Raw genomic sequence first — 21,877 nt, forward strand, 5'->3', positions numbered from 1 at the left:
TCACTCAGCTTTCTCTCGAGGAGGTTACTGTCACTGCCACTGAGCAGCAGGAAAGCTCTGCCAGTTCAGCTACCAGCGGTGTCACCACCACAATGACGCCAGCTCTGCGCAGTCTCCTTGTGCACGCTTTTATCAGTGGCTGAATTATCACCAATAGAATCTTAGTTACATTAGCTTATTGCTATCAGATTCAGGGAATGGGTTACATGGCTATGATATGTATAAAATAACTCTACTCTCAAGAACATAAGGAGAGCCTATTTCCTCATTATGTTAGAAAATAGGTCATCTAGCTCATATAGATCTGTAGGCAAGAATGTTTAGGTTATAATGAGGAAACAGCACAGCTATGGGTAGATGACTTACTGAGTTTCTGACACTAAAGATCATAAGCTTGGCTTTGAATCTTGATGTACATAAACGCTAAACAGGTGGGTTTGATCAAGGATTCTACAGCTTTATATATTTGCATATAGCTATATAATTTGTGTATACATAGCTATATAGACTTATGCATATATATATATATATATATATATATATTTGTGTATCTAGCTATAGAATCCTTGATAACCCCCCCACACATATATCTGTGTGCACATATATTTGTGTATATGGGATTCAATATTCCTTTGATTATTTTCTATCCCCACATTTTATGGCTTCTAGTTTTTCTATCCTCCAACTAAAAAATAATAACTTTTTCAAATCAAAGTTTTTTTCTCACTTTTTCCTCTTTAAAATGTTCAGTGAATAATTTTGGAATGATTATGCTATGACAGGGCACATGCAAAATTATATACTTATATATTGTGATAAAGGCTATAAAATCATATGGTGGAGAAACTTGACTTCTTATAGACATACTGAGATCTGAAGATCTCAAGTGAGGTATTGGAAGGAAGAGGAAAGGCATTTCAGGCAGAGGGAAGAGCATGAATGTGGAGCAAGGTACAGCTGAAGAGGGCGTGGTGGGAGGTGAGTTAGAAAGAATCAGAAGGTTGAGGCTTCTAGAGCACAAGAGGAAGTCAGAGGTGAGCAGGGAAAGACCACGTAGGGCTTACAATGTCATGCAAGTAAGACTGAGGACTTATTGTGAACATCCCTCAACCATCCTTTTGTGAAGTTTTCCTGCATCACCCCAGAAAGACAGCTGGGACTCTGTCCACTCCCTAACCCCGTACTGCAGTAAGTAATGGCACACAACTGATTGCTTTGATAGTTGCATATTGTAAAATGTTCAGAGTTAACATCTTCCCTCCAGTACACAGTTACTTCCTTTTTTCTGTGGTGAGACTATTTAACATGGATCCTTGACAACTGTTAAGTATATGCCACAGTATTGTTATCTGTACACTGGGTTCCCAGAACTTGTTAATCTTATAACAGAAGTTTGTATCCTTTGATCAATATCTTCCCATTTCTCTCTTTTTAAAAAGAAGCCAAGATGGGAATATAAACAAAATGTCTGCATCCACTCCTGGAAAGTCATTATGAGATGTGGCCAACAATAAATACAACCGTCAGGACGACACATACCTGTACAATGGAGTATGTTCAGAAACATGTTACCTGCCAAGGCTATCCTTTCAGGCAAATCCTAACATTTCAAACCACTATATTTGGTTAGTACTATATATTCAATTTCTCAATTACCATCACTACCACTTTAGTCATGTTTCTTATTAATGCAATGCTTCTAATTATAGCAATATAATTATTACAGATTACATCTAATACATTATAGCTACATTAAACCAAAGTTTTCAATCTACCTGCACAGATGTGTGATCAATAAAGATCCAGTATTACGGGGCCCTCCCTCGTGGGTTAAAGCATAGCACCATGAAGCTATCCATAGCTACTGCAGCATGAATTCGATTCCTGGCCAGGGTGGTGACCCACATGGCACAGCAGACCTCTCCTGACTTACCCATTGCTCCCTTCAGCAGTGTGTCTCAATAGATCCCCCTCAGCAGTGTGTCTCAATAGATCCACCTGATTTGCTCCCCACTCTGTCTCTGGCGACTCCTTTCACCCCCCATCCCCACCTCTGGCCTGTACACAGGTTCTTATATGCATAAACAAATAAATCTTAAAAAAATATCCAGAATTCTGGAATAGATAAAAAATAATTGTTCTCCTTACTTCCACTCTCTCCTCTGCAAAACATGTTTTATTGTATTAAGGCAAAACATAACATGAACCCCAGCATACAGGGACTCTTCCTTTTCAGACATCTATGCTACTTTTGTCTTTTACTTTATTTTATATATATTTTTTAAAGATTTATTTATTCATACAGAACTGGGGCACAGGCCAGAGATGCGGAGGGTGAGAGGATTCACCAGAGACAGAGTGGGGAGCAGAACAGGCAGATCGATGAAGTACACTGCTGAGGGGAGCAGCGGGCGGGTCAGGAGAGGTCTGCCACGCCATGTGGTCACCTCCGGGGCAGGCGGGGATCGAACTCATGCGGAAGTGGCTTTGACTTCTTTAGTGCTATGCTTTAACCCGCTGCGCCACCAGGGAGGGCCTTATTTTATATTTTTAAAGAGTTATTTATTTATGCATTCAGAACAGGTATACAGGCCAGAGGTGCCAGGGTGGTGAGAGGATTCACCAGAGACAAAGTAGGGAGCAGAACAGACCAACTGATGAAATACACTGCTGAGGGGAGCAGCGGGCGGGTCAGGAGAGGTCTGCCGCACCGTGTGGGTCACCTCTGGGGTGGGGATTGAACTCATGCTGAAGTGGCTTTAGCTTCTCAGTGCTGTGTTTTAACCTGCTGCACCACCAGGGAGGGCATTTTGTCTTTTCTCAAGGAAAAAAAAAAGATTAAAAAAAAATCTATCCATGTCATTGTATATATCCTACCTCAGAAAAAAAAAAATCTTTAGAAAATTGTCAATAACTGAGTTCCCATAGCAAATCTATGAATATTACATCTAATTCCCAGAAGATGATAATTAAGACAAGAATTCCAACCTTTATTGACAGAAAAAGAGAAAAAAATATTTCACTATTCTTAGATATTCCACAGTAATGCTGATTCTGGTGAAATTCTGGGCCACGCTCTGTTTCTGGGCTTGGCTAATGTGAACAGGGAGGTAGTTTCTCAACCTTCTTATTTATAAAGTCACTACATTTATTTACGTATGAAAATGGAATGAGAAAGGAGAACTATGTGTGCTCAAAGATTCAGGAACCTCACAGTCTAACATTCACAATGCAGCAGAGTTGTAAGAGGTCTGAGCATTTAGATCAAAAAAAGATCTCGTGGTGAAACAGCTCTGAAGCCCAGGAGCGGATGACAAAGGCAGAGTTACCGTGGGGTTGTGCTGAAAGGCAGCCTTTGCATTTGGAAATGAAGCTCCTGGAGGAATGGATCAATCAATGCGTGACTAATGGTAGTTTGCACATGGGGAACTCATAAAATTCACGCCTGCGGTGGATATTTTGCAGAGGCTGTTTCTGGCGCTGCTTCAGACACACAGCCTTGACTTCATCGCCACAACCCAAGCTGTGCTGCAGCTTCACACTGGAGCCCACTTTCCAGCTGCACGTGACTGCACCCCTCAAGCGGCCTCACGCTTTAAACAGCGTGGTCTAGGAGGGCCGGCCAGGCGGCAGCCCAGGCTGCTGGTGACAACGGAGACTGCTAGTTAGTAGTTGACTAAGCAACGGCTCTACGTTCCTGTTTTGCTTCCACTAACTTATATCTCGCCTGGCAATTTCAGTTTGCTATTGAGATGTCGCCTTTTGCACTTCAAAAGTTGTTTTGCTTTTACTTTCAGTGTCTGCATTTCCCCTTCTCATCTCTCTCTGGGGCTTTCCTCAGGGGCTCTAAGGGTTGTGCCCATTGGGCCTCAGGCCCGCCCCACTGGCATCCTGCCTGCACTAAACAGCCCAGGCGGTGCAGCTTTCACAGACTTTCAGCTAGGCAGCTTGATTCCAGCCTCCCACATTACCCTACCTCCCCTGTACCTGAGTTGTCTGGTTTAAGAGCTGTTAGATTTCCTCATTCACATGGTGTATTTTTTGAGCTTATCTGTATGACTCCTTAGAAATTTTTCTTGGCTTACTGATGAGTCACTGAGACTATGTCTGAGTTTCTAAAATGGTTCTGACCAGTTTTCAATCCGCCTACGTAGCTGTGTGATCAGTAAAGACCTGGCATCACCAAATAAACATAATATGTCTGCTCGCTGCTTCTGGCCTCTCCCCTGAAAATTTGTCTGAGCCTGATGTCAGACTGCTCTTCTGAAAGTATAATCCTGACCACTTTGGTTCCTTTCAACAATCAAGTTAATTCTGTACATGGCTCTCAAGGTCATCACCATGGCTCTCAAGGTCATCACCTGTTTTCCAAATGCCCCTCTTGCTCTGCCCTTTACAGCCAAGTACAGGCTCCGTGCAGCCGTACCCCCACCTCTGTGTAAGCTTTGCCTTCCGCCTGAGAGGCGTCTGCTGGTCCAAATTTTATATTCCAGTTGAAACGCCACATGTTCTGTGAAGTGCTTCTCGACCACTCCTGCCAGAAGTCACCCCTGCCTCTTTCAGTTCCCAAAGCTCTTCTCAGAGGGTGTCTACTAACACTTAGCAAACTTCTATTCTCTAACCTGACTGTGTGTGTACCTTGATCTAGGGAAAAGTGACCCCAGTGCAGAGCCCGCTGAGGCAGTTCCCTCACCATGCTCACCTCTGAGTTACATCTAAGGATGATGGGTTAGGTGAGACAATGCCACCTGAAAGTTAGACCAGGTTGCTGTTTTGAGTCAAAGGGACATGTCACAAGTGTAACGGGCCAATCTGTTTTTACCATCCACAGTAACAGGCTGGATCTCAGCAAATGAGGCTATGACCTAGACCTGGGCAGGAGAATACACTTAGGTTCTTTACATTTTAATCAAAGAGGTAGGAAGACTATTCATGAGGCAACACTCACTTTTTATCATTTCAATAGCTTTGCTTTCTTTATAAAAAAGTATTCATGGTATTTTTAGAATTTAAAAACTATAAAATAGAATAGCAATTGCCTATTCTTCCAATTGCAATCTTACTATGGCCCAGAAGACAAATAAAGTGACAGGCACAGGTATTACAGGGCACCCCAATGCAAACTGGGCTGCTGACTGTGGTTCTTCATCTGTGTCCTTAAAGGGACTTATAAGATTCAACTGCAGGCACACACCTAAAGGTCAATAATAGGTTTATTTACAAGAGAAAGGGCAATTAATAACTCCGGGAAAGAAAGAGAGAGAGAGTGGTAAGTTGGTTAATGTGTCCTACCAGTTGCCCTGACCTGGAATCCCAATAGCACACGAAAAGCCAGTGAAAAGCCAAGAGACAACCTGCTAGCCATGAGGCCAAGAGATCCCAAAGCCCACATGTCTGGTTTTTATCCAAACAATGGCTACTTAACTCCACCCACAGGTCCCAGCAATCCTCCCTTTGGTGATAATAGATTTGTAGTTTCAGTGTTTGGGGTGACAGTGGAGTCCACAAAACCTGTATCTGTAGAGTTTGTTCAGGACACCCTTTCCCCCTAACATAGGGACACAAAGGGAAGCCAGATACATGTCCTGCCCTGAGTGGGACAGCCCTGTGCCAGACCCATCTGCACCTGGAAGTGTGGAAGAGTGCCTGTCTTCATGGGCAAGGGGCTGATACTACAGAAAAGGGAGCACTCCAGTTTGCCCAACAAGGGGATAATACTTTACAGAGGGGACAGTCAAATTCATGGAAAGAGCTTTGGAACTGAACAGACTTATTTCTGATCTGCGCTCTGCCACATGCTAGCAGATGACCTTGGGTGAACTACTTCCCAGAACGTGGTTCTGTAGCTGTAAAGTGAGGTTATTACCTGCTAGAATCTCTCTAAAAATAGAGAGGACACATGTAAAGCTTCTGGTACAGAATTTGGCTCATATTAGTTGCTCAATAAATTTTCAAAAGAAAGGGTGAAATCATCTACATAGAGCCACAAAAGACAAGGGTTTCTGGGTCTAAGTATTGGCACATCTTTGAAATGGAAAAAACATGTGGCTGAGACTTATTTAGGAGACTGCTCTGTCTAGCTGCCTTCTTAGGAACCAACTTTCCAGGCTTGCTGAGGGTCAGTGCACCCCGCGCTCTCCTCCACCTTCCTCTGTTCTGAAGCCTGCCTGGCCCTGTTGGGAAGTCCATGCTTAGGACACTAACAACATGTGTCTTTTTCCTCTTATCTTTTCCTGCATCTATTCCCTAAGTGTCTTCTATGGTCAGGCACTGTACTAGTGGCTGGATATAGCAGTAACAAAGCAGATATGGTTGTCACACTTAGGAAGGAAACAGAAGCAAACATGTAAATTAAAAAAAAAAAAAATAACTGCAACTCATGCCGAGTGACTGCAGTGGCAATGGCTGCAGTGGTTAGGAAGTGGCCCAGCTGCAAAAACACTGTGGGACAATCCCAGTCTCTTCCTGAGCAGTCGACCACCCACCATGAAAGGAAAGAACACATGAAGACTAAGAGGGGCTGTTTCACTTCCTGCCTTTCCTACTACTTCAATTTTTCCAGAGTTATGAAAACCTCACTATCCTTATACTCACTGGAGAGGGTTTCATTTTCTAGAATAAGTAGTGAGTACTTAAAGACAACATTACTAAGTAGGGGTGAAAAAAATAATAAAGACACATAATTAATCCAGTTGGCAAAGGAGCCTTGAAAGCTACGTCCAGCAAGAATGGGCTTATCACTCACAGCCTGACTCACACAACCTGGCTAGCACTCTTGCTGGTAGCCCTGATTTACTTTTGTGGTCACTGGCCCCATGGGAAAGGGAGCTCTCCTGAGTGACAGGGACCACGTCTTTGTGTCAGCAAGGGCTGAGAATGATGGATGGGTAGAAAATTCATAAATATATGCTGAATAGATGAATAAATGACTGAGTGAAAAACAGGAGGTAGAAAGACGTCTAGTGAGATGATCATGGAAATGGTCCACTTTTATTTATCGATTGTTTTTTTTCAGTGCACCTCTGTAATACAAACACAAAGCATCACACAATATGAGAAGATAGTTAAGCCCCAAAAGTACGGGCCTCCTAGGGCCAAGCACTGCATGTGGCTGCTCTCAGCCTTGAGGAGTTTGTAATATGGAGGTGAGTTTAATATTACTGTCTACAGTGAGGACAGCAATCAAACAGCCAGCAACCTCCTTTAAACACCCGTGAGAACCAGAGTTATTTATGGGTTTGCCATTCCTGCAACTTTGAGAGGAATTTTATAATCAGCTTTGGTCATACTTCTCAAATGCTAAGCCATTCAGAGATGCCTTAAAAACAGCTCGTCTCTGTAGGTTTTGCTTCACGTGCTAGGCCACTAATATTATCTACACACTAATGAAGACAGTGCTTCTAAGAATCTTTGTGGAGAAAAAAAATATTCTTTGCAGATCAGTACCTTTGCATCATGGATCATTCTATAATTTAATTGCCTTTTCTAACATCCACTTTCTGCCAGCAAAAAAAAAAAAAAAAAAATGCATGAGGTGTTGTCATTTTCTATTTGGCTGACTTTTGGGGAATTAACACCAGGAGTGCAAATCAAAATTAACTTTTGCTTTGGACAGGAAACCAGGACTAGTAAGAATAATGAAGATTTGAAAGTGGGAAAAATTGCAGTCTTCATAGAATTGTGGGATGTTGAAAGTAGAGAGACTCTCAGAGATACTCTAGCCGTGGCTTCTCAAACTTTAAAACAAATTCACGTGGGCATCTGATGAGAACGCAGGTTACGTGCTTACATACTGCTGTCCAGAGGAAACAGTGGCGAGGATAGGAGAATGAAGAGATGGGGCACTGAAGGGTTTGTGGAAGGTGAGTGAGGCTTGTACACATAGGGAGGAATAAAAATAGAACCCTCAAGTTACACAGACATGTAAACAACTGACAAATTCGTAAATGTGGGCAGGTAGCTACATGGATAAAATAAAATGCAGATTATAGTTCAGAGTTTGCAGAGTTTGAGGCTCTGCATTCTAATAAACTTCTCAGGGATATAGCTGTTGCTGGACCGAGATGATGTGGGCACATCATGCCCCGTTCCAACCACATACCCAAGCCATCCACGCACACTGCGAACATGCTATGTTACGTGGAAAATTAATGCTGCAGATAGAATTAAGGGTGCTCATTAGCTGATCTTTGGTGGGGGGAGTCTCCTCTAATATCTCAGACGGTACAATATAAATCATGAGTGCAAGTGGAAGAAAGAAGAGAGTCAGAGTGATGCGAGGTGAGAAACACTTGACCAGCTACTGCTGAGTTGGAAGGTCGAAGGGCCACGAGCCCAGGAATGCAGGCAGCTTCTAGAAGCAGGAAAAGGCAAGAAAACAAATCCTCCTCCAGAGCTTCCAGAAATGTCTGCCACTTTACTGGCACCCTGAGGTTAGCTCAATGAGACCCCTTCAGACTTCTGAGTGCCACAACTGTAAGATAATAAATTTGTATTGTTTTTAGTCACTATGTTGTGTCAATTTGTTCTGGCAAAGCCCGTCTGTTAGAGCACTGGGGAGTTAGCACAAAGGAACCATACTCTGAGGAACAGGGCCTACTCCTTTCTATGTCTTTCCCCTTCCCACCACATGTCCTCTTCTTAAGAAATATACCACGGAGAGGGCAGCTCCCTTCTCCTTTCAAAACAGCTTGAGGAATTCTAATCATTCATTGAGCCAGATTTTGTGGAGCGAAATGAGATGAATCTGACACCATCTCTATGGCTAAGAAGCTGACAAAACAGTGGGAAAACAAGGCGAAGTCATAAATAATAACTAACCCAAGAGCCATGCTGACAACAAAATCCTTTCTGAATCTCACCCATCTCTATCTTCTTTCACTACCATGGATGGATTCTCTTCGCCTTTCACCCGGACTAGGGAAAAAGTCTTCTAATTGGGTTGTCTGGTTTGGTTTCTCCTCTCTCCAATTCATCTTCAAGCAATCACTGCACAATTAATCTCCCCAAGTGGTTGCGCATGTTCACTGACTGAGAGAAGGATCTGGCAATGAGAAAGAATTTGAAGAGAGGAAACACAAGAGATAAATTATGAAATGTAGTCCCTGAGGGAATGAAAGAAAATGGACTCAAAATCCATGTGGAAAGCAAGCTTTGTAAAGGAGAGGAAATTCTTTTTTCTTTCTCGGGATTCTGATAAAGGAGGAAAAGAGAGAAAGGAAAAGCAAAACTACAATAAAAAATTGAAATTGTGAAGAGGAACATATAAGGAAACTATTTCCTCTGAGGGAGAGATTTAGAGTCTGCTTTACGGCTAAAAAATAAAAAGGGGGTTAACCTGCCTTAAGGGATGCGATAGGAAATGGCCGAGATGAAAAAAAGGATGCTAAGTGGGACTGAAGTTCCACTCAAACTGGAAAGCTCAGGTTTGTCATGGGGCCAAGTGGCATGGCTTCTCCTTATTCTCAACAAGCCAAACACAGGAACAGAGACAAGGAATGATCCAAGGTTACAAATTAAGCAACACAGTGGTAGATCGTGAGGGATATGAGAATTACTAAGGTATTGGATGAAGGCATCTGTGAACAAAGACAGTGGATGATGAGGTGGAAGACCAGGGGGCGGCTAGGGGTGGGGAGATCCTGCTTAGAACACAAAGCAGATGATAAAGAGCCAGATGAGGGAGGCCCGCCATCAGGAGGATGTGGTCATGGAGGGGACGCCAGGCCTTGCCTAGTGAGGCTTTCTGGTGTGTAAGTGTAAGCCTTTTGTGAAAGACCACATCCTTTGCTTTCTTTAAGGAAATAAAGAGCTTCCCAGATTCTTTTATGCTACTCTCTAGCCTTGCTTCGTAAGTTGTGCTGTTTCAGTTTTCACCTTGCTGGTCAAGCTCATGTGGGTATCCTGCTGAAACAAGATCCTCTAAATAAACTACCTTGTTTCAGGGGTTGTTGGCTCAGAGCCAAGGTCTGTGGGGCCCACACCTGCCTGGCTGGGCCCCATTAACCCATTAAAGGAATCCAAGGTGGCGCCTGCACTTTCAGGTTCTCACACGGAGCTTCGTTGCTACGAGCAGACTCTGGACTGCTTCTGTGGCAAGTGCACTGTGGTGCAGTGACTAGAACCCCAGGGTAGGGGTTGCATCCATGTTTGTTGAATTCTGGTCTGAAGTCCCAACCCATCACTCTTGTCAACGTTATCTTTTCAAACCTTGCTCTCTGCCACCAAAATCAGGGAATGCACTAGCTAACTCTTCCTTCCAATTTCATATCACTTAAAATAGCAGTTGCCAGCATCCATAGCTTATCCAAATTGATATGAATTTTGGATGGACCAGAGGAGACATGGAGAAGAAATGGAGGGAGTACTCCTGGAAAAGATATGACATAGATGGCACGGAAGCATGTGTCACAACTGGGACTGAGTACCTACGGTGTTGGAGCACTGAATGTCAAGAGGGATTTTAGAAGATTGATCAAAAGACATGGAGCAAAAGTGTGCAAGACTCTGCAAGTCATCTTAAAATCTTGAGCTTTATTTTTTTTTATATATATATATATATTTTTTACATCATTCATTTTGTGCATTTTTTCATCTTAGCTGTAATCCCTGCGGACTTCCTACCCTTGTGCCATCACCATAGTCATGTATGCTCTTCCCACCCCAGTTTTGTTCCTATTCCTCTCCCCTCCCCCCCCAACCCCCTGTAAAATGTTCTTGAGACTTGTTTTACGGGCAAGTGATCGAAAGGCTTTACTTGGAGAGGGAGAGTGATATTTGTGTATTTAAGGTCACTGTGGTGTCTGGGTGGATGAGTTGGAGGAGACCTTGAGGCTGCTGGTGAGGACTCTGACTCAGATGCCAGGGAAGAGAAAATGGACCAGATGGGGCTGTGTAGAGAAAGCACAGATTATGTGGAAGCGGATGATTTGTGTGTATCTAGCTGTGAGGAATGAGGAAGAAAGGGATCTGGGTGACGCCCAGGTTTCTGGCCAGAGCATTTACATGGATGGCGGTGCCGTTTCCTAAGAGAGGGAGGACTGCTGGACAAGGAGGACTGCACTTGAGGAGTCTGCGAAATAGCCATGTCCAACATGTAGGAATGAGCTGAGTCTGTGCGTCTGTAGCTCCAAAGAAGAACTGAGCCCCCGATGCAGATTCGGGCACTGTCAGCATCAAACAGGCTCATTCTCAGCCCTGGTTGCAAATAGAAATCACCTGCAACGGTTTAACAGGCTGTCTTCATCTGAGTCCTACCTGGAACAGTTAAATCTGGGTCTGAATGCTGATCAAATTTCTAAAGTTCATCCAGAACTTAAAGTCATGAGTGGGAGCACAGACAGCACAGGAGCATAGACAACACAGGAGCCAAGTGGAAGGAAAGGAGCAGAAAGTGGCCTCGGGCAGACCTCTGTGAGGGTCAATTGCTAGTCTACCAACTAGTTCACCTAGAGCATTAGCTACGCACATCCTCCTGTCTATGCATCATTTTGAAAATACCATTTTCGGCCCTCCCTGGTGGCGCAGTGGGTTAAAGCACAGCACTGAGAAGCTGAAGCCACTTCCGCATGAGTTCGATTCCCGCCTGCCCCGGAGGAGACCACATGGCGAGCCAGACCTCTCCTGACCCGCCCGCTGCTTCCCTCAGCAGTGTACTTCGTAGATCTGCCTGTTCTGCTCCCCACTCTGTCTCTGGTGAAGCCTCTCACCGCCCCTGAGCCTCTGGCCTGTACCCCAGTTCTGTATGAATAAATAAATAAATCTTTAAAAAAAAAAAAAAAAAAAGAAAATACCATTTTCATGTTTTACTTTTTGAGAGCAGAGTTTCTTGGTTTGAGAGAGTATTCCAGTAATCTAATTGCTGCTTAACAGGCCACCCCAAAACTCTTTGGCTTATAATAATCAGTATGTTCTTTTTCCCATTTCTGTGGGTCAGAAAGGTGGGCAGAGTGGGGCTGAGTGGGTCTCTCAAGCAGACAGATGTAGGAGCTGGTGCAGCTGGGATCTGATTCCAAGTCTTCTCCCTGCGGACCCCCCTTAGGGGCTAATCTGGGCTTCCTCATAGCATGGCGGATCTAGAATAGTCAGACTATTTCCATGGCAGCTCAGCGCTCCAACACCAGTGTGCCAACTAGTACGAAGCCAAACCACCTAGATTCAGAAGTCACAGGATGTCATCTCCTTCCTACTGTCCTGCTCACCAGTTCTGAAAGCCACTGAGTTTTGAAGGAGAGCTACTGCTGTGGTCACTGGAGCACTGCATCCTCAATGAGCCTCAAAGGGTAAAAACCACCACCACCCAGATTTCCTTCCATTAATTTCAGCGACTATATTTTACCAAGTCACTGAACATTTGAGGGGAAAAGCCCAGAACTTTACAATAATAAATGGAAACTGTTTTGGTAGGTAGGTTCTTTAATTCCCAGAAATAAGCCTAGTGACTTATAGAACAGATACTCAAATGAACTTTTCTTCTATCTAAAGAAACAATAACATTAAAATCAAATAAACAAAATGTCTTAGAGCTTTCAGTCCATTTTTCTTATCAGAATTTTGGACTTTAATGTGATACTTGTAAATTAAAAAGAATATATTTATAAATATAACAAAAGGTTGTGAGCAGCAGATGCCTCTCTGTTTTTCATTGAGACAAACAACCAGCCTCACTCTTAAAATCTTGAGCATCCATCTAGCTAGCATGTACCTTAATGCTTTCTATAACTGTGCTTGATTCTTAGATTTTTCCAAAATTTCCAGTTAAAATTGTAATTTACTTAGGGCAGGGTGAGTCTCTGAATCCATTGCAAGTCTATGTTCAGCTAGCCTGTCACACCCCCCATAATATTATGAATCAGGCAAAATTCTGTCTAACAACTTCCTCTACTAAATTCTACATTTAAATTATTAGTGAAGACAAAAGAGATGATGCTATTTTTACAAGGCATTTTATTTTTGGTATTTTAATCAGAATAGAAAAGTAAAATATTTTTCATGTATCTTCTGCTTCTAATTTAGGTGATCCAGTAAAAAATCTCTCACTTCTTAGGAATTTCGGATCTCCACTTGGAGGGGCCAAGTGGAGATCACAGAGTGACAGTCACTCTCCCTGTGGGTTTTTCCCATGCTCATTCACAGAACTTTGTAGTAAAAAGTATCACACACACACACACACACACACACACAACGGAATACTATTCAGCAATCAAAATAGACAAAGTAATGCCATTCACAGCAACATGGGTGGAACTAGAAGAGATCAAGCTCAGTGAAATAAGTCAGAAGGAAAAAGAAAAGTATCGGATGGTTTCAGTTATAGGCGGAATATAAGGGAACCAAATGAGGGACCAAGGGGAAAAGTGACGACAAACACAACACAAAGAAACAACAATAAAGAGACAACTACAAATCAGAGACGTGCTGCAGGGGAGGGGGACCAAAGCAATGGAGAAGAGCAGCTGAGGCTGGGTAATGGTGCACAGGAGAGCTGTGGTGGGGGTTCTCTGGGGACTGTACCTGAGCAAGGAAAGCAAACACTGTGGGACAAAAAAGGAGCAACGATATAAGATACAAAAAAATACAAACATTAGGAAAAAAGGTATCATAAGGGCTGGGTCACTCTTACCCTTTCACAAATGCCAGAATACAAGAGTTAAGTTAATGTCTAAACTATATCAATTTTGGCTATTTCTTCACTGTGGTGTGAAGGAAAGAGACTGAAAACCATGGAAACCAGAAACACACACTCCCTCTGGGGGTGTTCACTTGTTCACCCACACACCATTTTTTATTTTTAACAGGTTTGACCAATTTAGAAGCAGCATGCTGGTTCAAACGTCAGTGAACAGGATCACCTGACTGACCAAATCTTGTTTTCCCGGTGATTTTATGAGTTTGTTTGCTCTTCCTCTAAAGGCAGAAAAAAGAGTTAAAACTAGTTTGTGCACTCAGCCTGGACAGAATAACTAAAATTACAATTTGAGTCAATAAAAATGAATAAACATTAACAAATGTCCACAGATGGATGAGTGGATAAAGAAAATGTGGGAAATACATGCACTAGAACACTATTCAGCCTTAAAAAAAAGGACACTGTCACATGTGACGACATGGATGAGCCCAGAGGACATTATGATAAAGTGCAATGAGCCAGTGACAGAAGGATAAATATCGCATGACTCCACTTTTAGGAGGTATCTGAAGTAGTTAAATTCACAAAAGCAGACAGCAAGGATGGTGGTCCCCAGGGGCTGGGGAGAAGGAAATGGGGAGTTACTATTCAATGGGCATAAAGTTTCAATTATCTTCTAGAGATCTACTGTGTGTCATGAGTAATGCTGTACTGTAAACACAGAGTAGACCTTTCAATACATTCTCACTGACGTTTACCTGTGAAGATTGGAAAACAGGTGTTCTGAAGGCCCGGAAGACAGGACAACATTGGAAATGTCATCTCAGTGAACGGACCTTAGAGAAGGTTTACTCAAATTCTTTATTTCACAAGAAACTAAACAGAGGTTATGTCCCACATTTAAAGGAGGCAGCTAAATTCATAACAGCACTGCCTCCAAGGTCTCTGATCTGTGGCACACGCTATTTTTGGTCTTGCATGGAGGTCATGAGATGGAAAAGGTCATAGATTCATCCAAATCAGAGATGGAAGAGTTTTGGAGATTCTCTACCTGAACTACATTTGCTAGATAAAGAGACCAAGTTACAACATATGGAAGAACATCATTCTTCAGTAGGAGTAACACACTGGTTCCTTTGATTAGAAATAGACAGTATTTTTAAAAGGAAAGACTTCTAAGTCATTCTCAGCCCTAGAAGCTGAGAAAACCCCTTATTGAAGAGGCAGCATGGCCATGCTTGCCAAGGAAAGGAAAATTCTAGAATCTGCATTTGGATTTATCAATTACCATAGGACGATGCTTCTAGGACTTTTCACTGGTTCTTTTCAATAGGCACATACATCATGCTTTTCTCCTCCAGGGTTGAATTTCAACATACACTCTCCCATTGACTTTTTGAAAATGAAATGTTGTTATGTTCTGGAATATTGTGGTGGCTGCAGAACTCTACCCAGGAAGCTGCGTATTATACCCTTAGATTTCCCAGGGCATTTCCTCCCAAGTATCCAGAATGCCCCCAGTCAATGACTTAGATCATGGGGGACTAGTGAAAGCTCATGCTAAAGATTTGGGAGTTACTCCGGAGGCAGTGTTAGTCTGAGGACTCCCCAGAAGCCTGAAGAAACTTTCTTAGACTGCCCCGCAAGTTAAGACGCCTCCTAAACCAATTTTCCTTTCTTCTCCTTCTTTCAAAGACACCAGACCTGGTTGAAAGTCTGTAGACTCTCCCTGCCTGCTCATGTTTCTTTCCCTTTATCTTTTACAAGCATCTCCATCCCCTCAAGAAATTTCTCCCCCTCTAATTCCATCTTGGCATCCACTTCTTGAAGAACTTATGTGAACACAAATATGCTTTGTTTAATTATTACTCTTTTCCCCACTGCTGTTCTAATGCTGGCCCCACCAGGAACGTATGCTGTACTTCCCTCCCCCTTCTCCCTAATATTGGGGGAGCACTGTTATACAATTATTTAACTAAATCTTGAATAGCAAATATGTGGGGGGATATAAAGTCAATCCTCCCATTATTATAGAAGCTACTGAGTACACAAAAGTCCATTTGTGCTTATAAAGAGCTTGTAATTAAGTCATGGAGAAATAATTTACAGAGAAAAATGGTAATAAAAATAGTAATAAAAGCAGTATACTTTAAATGCTGAATCTATGTGTCCATCCTTCTGTCTCTCTGCCTACCTATCTACCTTCCTTCCTACCTATATACCTACCTGTCATTACATACCTACCTACTTACCTATCTATGTAGTCTATCTGGACATACTTTTTGTGTTCATGATAAGAAGTCACTACAGTCTTGTCACTTAAAATCAATAAAAATTGGATAATTTAAGACAAAGGAATACTGTGGGAAACAACTAGATAGGGGTAATGCACCTATAAATTCCGAGGGGTTGCCAGTAGAAGTAACTTTTTTTCCCCCATGCTGCCAAAGGTTTTAATTTTTGATGTGCTCTTGTATTCCTTGGCATTAGCCATCTATCTTGTATATACCTCTCAGCCATGATGCAAAGGGGCTGAGATGAAAGGCTGGAAGGAGAGGGGGCAGGAGAAGCAGAATAGAAACACTGTGAATTCCAATCATATAGCTTGGAAAAAGCAATGTGATGCTAATCCTGCAATAGTAAATTTCTTCTTATCCCCTGAAACTGATGCTGACATTTCCATTTATTCATTCAGTTCCTTCAGAACCCTTGTCAAATCTCTTCTAGTTGCCAAGCAACAATAACAGCAATTCCGTACATAAGCATGAGGCAATAACTATTGTCAATGTTTCTCTGTTCTTTGAAAGGAAATTTAATGTCCCTTTCCTATGATAACAGAAAGGCAAGAACCTGTCCATGGTGAAACCTAAAAGCTGTGTGTTTGTGGTTTATGTTCTTGCTATTTAAATGCAAGGATCAGGCTGAGCTGACTTAGAACATGCATTTCAGTACTTCCTACAATATTGATCAAGACAGTTCCATGAAAAAAATGAACAATAAAATGGGACATCTACCCACCTATTGTGGACAGGCTTAGGACACAGTCTTAACTTGATCATTTGCAGAAATGCTGAGATGACCCCTCTCTATTCTCACTGCTCTTCACCCCTTTCCACTCCTCCTCCTTCATTTTAATGACTCCATGGTTAGTGTTTACTAACTATAAAAATGTGGGGCCTCCTTGGTGGTGCAAGAGGTTAAGTCTCAGAACTATGAAGCAATCAGTAGCCACTGCAGCATGAGTTCCATCCCTGGCCAAGAAGGTGATCCACATGGCACAGCAGACCTCTCCTGTCTTGTACTGAAATACACTGCTGAGGGAGCAGTGGACATCTGTCTGTTCGGCTCCCCACTCTGTCTCTGGTGAATTCTCTCACCACCTTCACCTCCCTGCACCTCTGGCCTTTATCCCAGCAATCATATGCATTTAAAAAAACAAACAAACAAACAAAAAAATCCTTAACAAAAAAGTTTGAAAAATTCAAGTTCAGTTTTATGTTGTTTGTTTTCTTCTCTTTTTGATTATTTATTTATTATATTTCTAATGTTGACTGTATGTGAATTTATAATGTGACTGTCAAACAAAAATATTAGCTAGCATTCTTTTTCATTTTAACTGTAAAGTTGACATATGAACCTCCTGATCCTTTCTAGACTATATAGTTAGAAGCTATTAAAGCAGCTCCATTTTTATTGTTGCACTTGATGACTTTGGTAGATTTTATTATTGTGTTTAATCTACACATTAGGAACATGAGGAACAGAAAAGTTAAGGACTTACTCCTGGCTGTTCAACTACTAACTGGGGAGTCAATGATCTCTGTCTTCCAATTCCACACTCTATGACTTTACCTCATTGGAGATTACTTCACATTTATAATGGGTTCCCTAAGTGGCTTTGGGATCATTTTTTGGTTAGAATTAGTAATAGTTATAGCTGGACACTCACAAAATATGTATTTCACCTTACAAACAAGAACCCCCTCAACTTTTCATCATCAAATTTTATTGCTGAATTAAATTCCATATAGCTATTTTATAATAATCATGAAAATATTCGATAAATTTTATTTTTGCCTATGTAGGTTCTAACAATTTCTTCTTAATCAGTCAAGAATTACATCTAAAATTTTATAAATCAATTTATCTTGGTACCCTAGTGTTTCACATAGGAAATAATGTTTAAATGTCATTACTGAGCCCTATTCTTAAGTCATCTATAAGCTTTCTGCTCTGAATTTCTAAAATCATATCATTTAGAAAAGAGCTGTAAAGAGTGAGTTTGCCCTAAATACTATCCCTGATTATTTCAAAGATTTTATTCTGTTATATCTCCTTAGTAAGGTGAACTATGGGGAACCCCCTCCCATTTCTTTCGCACAGTGTGTTATGACTCTCTACTCACCTAAGGACCTCACTTGTTATCATAAAACCAGCTGTATTTGATAACCTTCTCAGAAAGACACTGCTTTTCTATAGAACCACAGGTAGTAAAACTAAGTAACCTTAGTTTCTGATTTTAGAAGCAATTTAAAACTTGCTTTATTTAATAGCAAAGAGAGCAGTAAAATGAGATGACATTTCCATTAACCTACATTTCAGTTTTTAAGAAGGCTTGAGATTTTGCAAAGTATCATGAATGGAAAATAAAGTCTCTACAAAACTTAACTATTCAAGTAGACATGTTCATTCATTCATTATCCATTCATTTATCTAACTCTAATTGGGGGTCAACTGTATGTCAAACCATGAACATGAAGATGAGAAAGACCGGCCCCTTGCCCCCAAGGAGCAGACAGCACATGCCGGAGCCAGAGATACTAAGAACCACAATAACAGGAATAATGTTGTAGCACAGAATGTGGAGAAGCTCAAAGCAGAACAGAAGACGCTAAAATAATTCAGGTGGAGCAGAAGGAAGGAGGTAAGTGAAAGGGAGCTGAATGGAAACAGGGTCCCTGAGGAGGACACCCCACAGGGAGCAGACTGCTTTGCAAAAGCACCGAGGCAAAAATACTCCAGGTCCGGTCAGGCTGGCTGAGGCGACAAGTGTATGTGTGTGGAGAAGTGGCACCAGATAAAAGTGTAAAAACAGATGGGTCGGATCACACAGCTGTATGTCACTCTAAGGAGACTGAGCATTAATATTTCTAATTTAAATCCTTACACTTATAATCCAATAAAAACAAAGATATTTTAAAACAATCACTGAGAGTGTCAATTGTAGATTTCAGTTGTCTTGGATTATAATGCCTAAACTATTAATTCTTCTTTTGAACTAAAGCTGCTGAAGCACAGGAATGACTTCTTCACCAAAGCATCTTACCCAAGGAGGAATGGATTTGACGATGCCCTAGTGGGTGGCAAAAACCTCACTACAAGACTTTTCTAAGTATTGAAAAATCCCACAGAGCTTGATGAGGTCTCATATAAGAACACTGCCTATATCTGTTTTCAGACGTCTAAGAGTCTATAATTTTTAATCTAAGACATAACAGTTGTTATTAGTCTTAATTTTTGGAACTAAAATGCCACTGCTCTGTGTGACAGATTGAGAAACAAACTAATCATAAAAAGGCCATAAAAGCTAATAACTAAAGGAAATAACTGCACTAAAATAAATCAATGTGAAATTATAAATGATCAAGTTTTCAGTTATTTATTATGATTTATTTTACTGAATTGAGAAGTCTATTAACCTTTGACACCGGAAGATGGGATTTACTAAATGAGTTAGTGCTTTCATTGTCATGCAGATTGATAATATTTACAACTTAAACATCATCCTTTTATCAAAATAATGCCAGCATTTTGATGTCACGAAGTGCAATGGCAAAAACACCATCTCTTGTGCATCTTCAAATGTATAATTGACATTGACCACGAGTGGAAGACAGTGGTACTGAAGCCATGGCGTGGAGAGCTCACCCCACACCTCTGTGCAACATGTGTTGGTGGGTCAGCCACCACCCCGTCCCTGCCATACATCCCGCCCCATTCTGAATAAGACACTATCTTTGACTGCTGTGCCTACCACACTGGTTTGGTCCGTCCACTAGCCATGCTCTGAAGTCATCAGTTGCTAAGACTCTGATTCTTTCATGTGCTTTTCCTTCCCACAGTGCAACTTGAGGTACGGGCCAATCCATCCTTAGGATATACAACAATGGGCCAATTTTGTTCAACACTGGTGCTGGACCCAGCTTCTCAAAGTCTCACCTTAGTATGACCATGAGTCAGGAGAACATGCAGCCATGATATAAGAGGGGCATATTTTGCTGCAATTATCTCAGCACTGGTCAATAACTGGGAAGAGTTTTGTATTAAAATAGCAAATGGAATAAATTATGGAATACAATGGATAAGAGACATGTATCATATTGTAGGAGAACACATAAGACTAAAGAAATTGCGTATTGGTAACGCTGGTTTTGATCATGTCCATAGAGATCTGCAATAGCAATTAGTTCTTCTGCATGAGGGATATTTTGGTGGAAAGTTTTGGAATGCAGAAACGCAGTAGGAAGAGAGCACACTTAGAGCAATCAGTGTGTGTGAACTGCTCCTACACATTTCCTGAGTCTGACTTCCACTACTCATGCTACCCCAAGCCTCAGTGTCCTCATCAAATGGGAAATTTATTCAATATGAAGATTTCTAAAACACATAGCACTAAAGTTAACAGAGTCATGGAGAGCTTTAAAAAAATATATCACACCAAGTCATGCTCCTGCCTAAAAACTTTCCACAGTTTACTTTTGTCCTTTGTAAGGCCTACATGGATATCAGTTTCTAAATTTTTTGGAGCATGCACCCTTCTTTAATAAGTCTGGTGAAGCCTAGGGGCTCCTTCTCAGACTATTTTAATATTTATGAAATAAATTATATGTGATTACAGAGGAAACATCATATTGAAATAAAGTTAACAGTAATAAACAAATTTAGGCAATGAATATCAAACAACACAATACAGTAGCATGTTCTGCAACTATAGTAATTTTGAAGTAGTGATGAAAAAACAACATTTCAGCATATCTGCAACAAATATAATTTGATAGGAAGGTATCTGTGATTTCTAGTTGTGAAAGTCACAGCTATTCCTGTTATGACTGTGGGGTGGTTTTTTCTTACTCTGCCTACATTCATAATGGAAGGAAATGTTAAATTTCATTTAGATGGTGGTGAAGATGAAAATGTGTTTTTCCCATTCAAGTTTATGGAACCCTGTATTCTACCTACAGATCTCTTAGAGACCCAACTCTACAGTACAACATGGACACATCTCTGCCAGGGGCGCAATTACCAGACTGCCAGATGAATGGCTCTGACAGATTCACCCCCATGAGCTCATGTGAGTTACTGTTTATGATCATTAAGAACTAACGGTGCAAAGTATGTGGCAAATAGAGGAAAGTTCACAGAAGAGAACACAATTTGGAAGGGCCTTGGAATATGACCGGCCTTCCATGAGTAATGGGAAGGAGAATTTTCAGAGTCCTGAACTCTCAGTGTTGAAACTGCAAGGCTCCCCAGCATGACCATAGCTGAGACTTTGGATATCTTGCAGGCCGTATCTGGAGACAGCAACTAACAGTTCTTAGATTCAACCAACAAGGAGGGTCAGAGTATGAACTATAGGATGGCACTGCTGAGTTCAAATCCCAGCTCTGTCAGTCGTGTGAACTACTTAGTCATGCGAACTTAGGCAAATTACTTAACTTCTGTGTGTCTCAATTCCCTCCTCCTATTTGTAAAAAAATAACAACAGTATTATATTTATGGAGTTATGGTCATCAAGATTAAATGAGAAAGTGACTATAATATGCTTAACACATTAAGTAAATATCACTCATATTCTTTCTGTTAGTTTCCTAGTGTGTCAGAATGACTAGGTATCCCTAAAGCCATTTTCCCCTTCTTCCACTGCAATTAAGTTTTTAGTAATGAGAGATCAGACTATCCATTTGGAATTTTCTTCCACTGCAATTAAGTTTTTAGTAATGAGAGATCAGACTATCCATTTGGAATTTTCTTCCACTGCAATTAAGTTTTTAGTAATGAGAGATCAGACTATCCATTTGGAATTTCTACAGGCCAATATTCACTTTATCTTACCTTTTCTTTGACATTTACATGCGTATTGAGTTCAGCCATCTTAGTTCTAGTGGGGTAAATCCTATAAAGAGAGGGGAAAAATGATTAAAGTTTTAAAATTTATGTCTCAATGTGTTATTTTATGCTCTCTACCAA

General features: G+C 41.3%; 1 protein-coding gene across 9 annotated transcripts in view; it reads right to left on the bottom strand.

Moving 5' to 3' along the window:
* SPATS2L (spermatogenesis associated, serine-rich 2-like) overlaps positions 1-21,877 on the bottom strand; it is a 157,457-nt gene that overhangs the window by 60,193 nt on the left and 75,387 nt on the right. For all 9 annotated transcript variants that reach the window (XM_012727732.1, XM_012727727.1, XM_012727752.1 and 6 more), the window contains one exon: positions 21,743-21,803. In XM_012727732.1, coding sequence (XP_012583186.1) covers positions 21,743-21,803 — 61 coding nt within the window. The remainder of the gene's footprint in view (positions 1-21,742; positions 21,804-21,877) is intronic.

This window comes from Condylura cristata, unplaced genomic scaffold (assembly GCF_000260355.1).
Source record: "Condylura cristata isolate star-nosed mole 26May11 unplaced genomic scaffold, ConCri1.0 scaffold00002, whole genome shotgun sequence".
Lineage (NCBI taxonomy): Eukaryota > Metazoa > Chordata > Mammalia > Eulipotyphla > Talpidae > Condylura > Condylura cristata.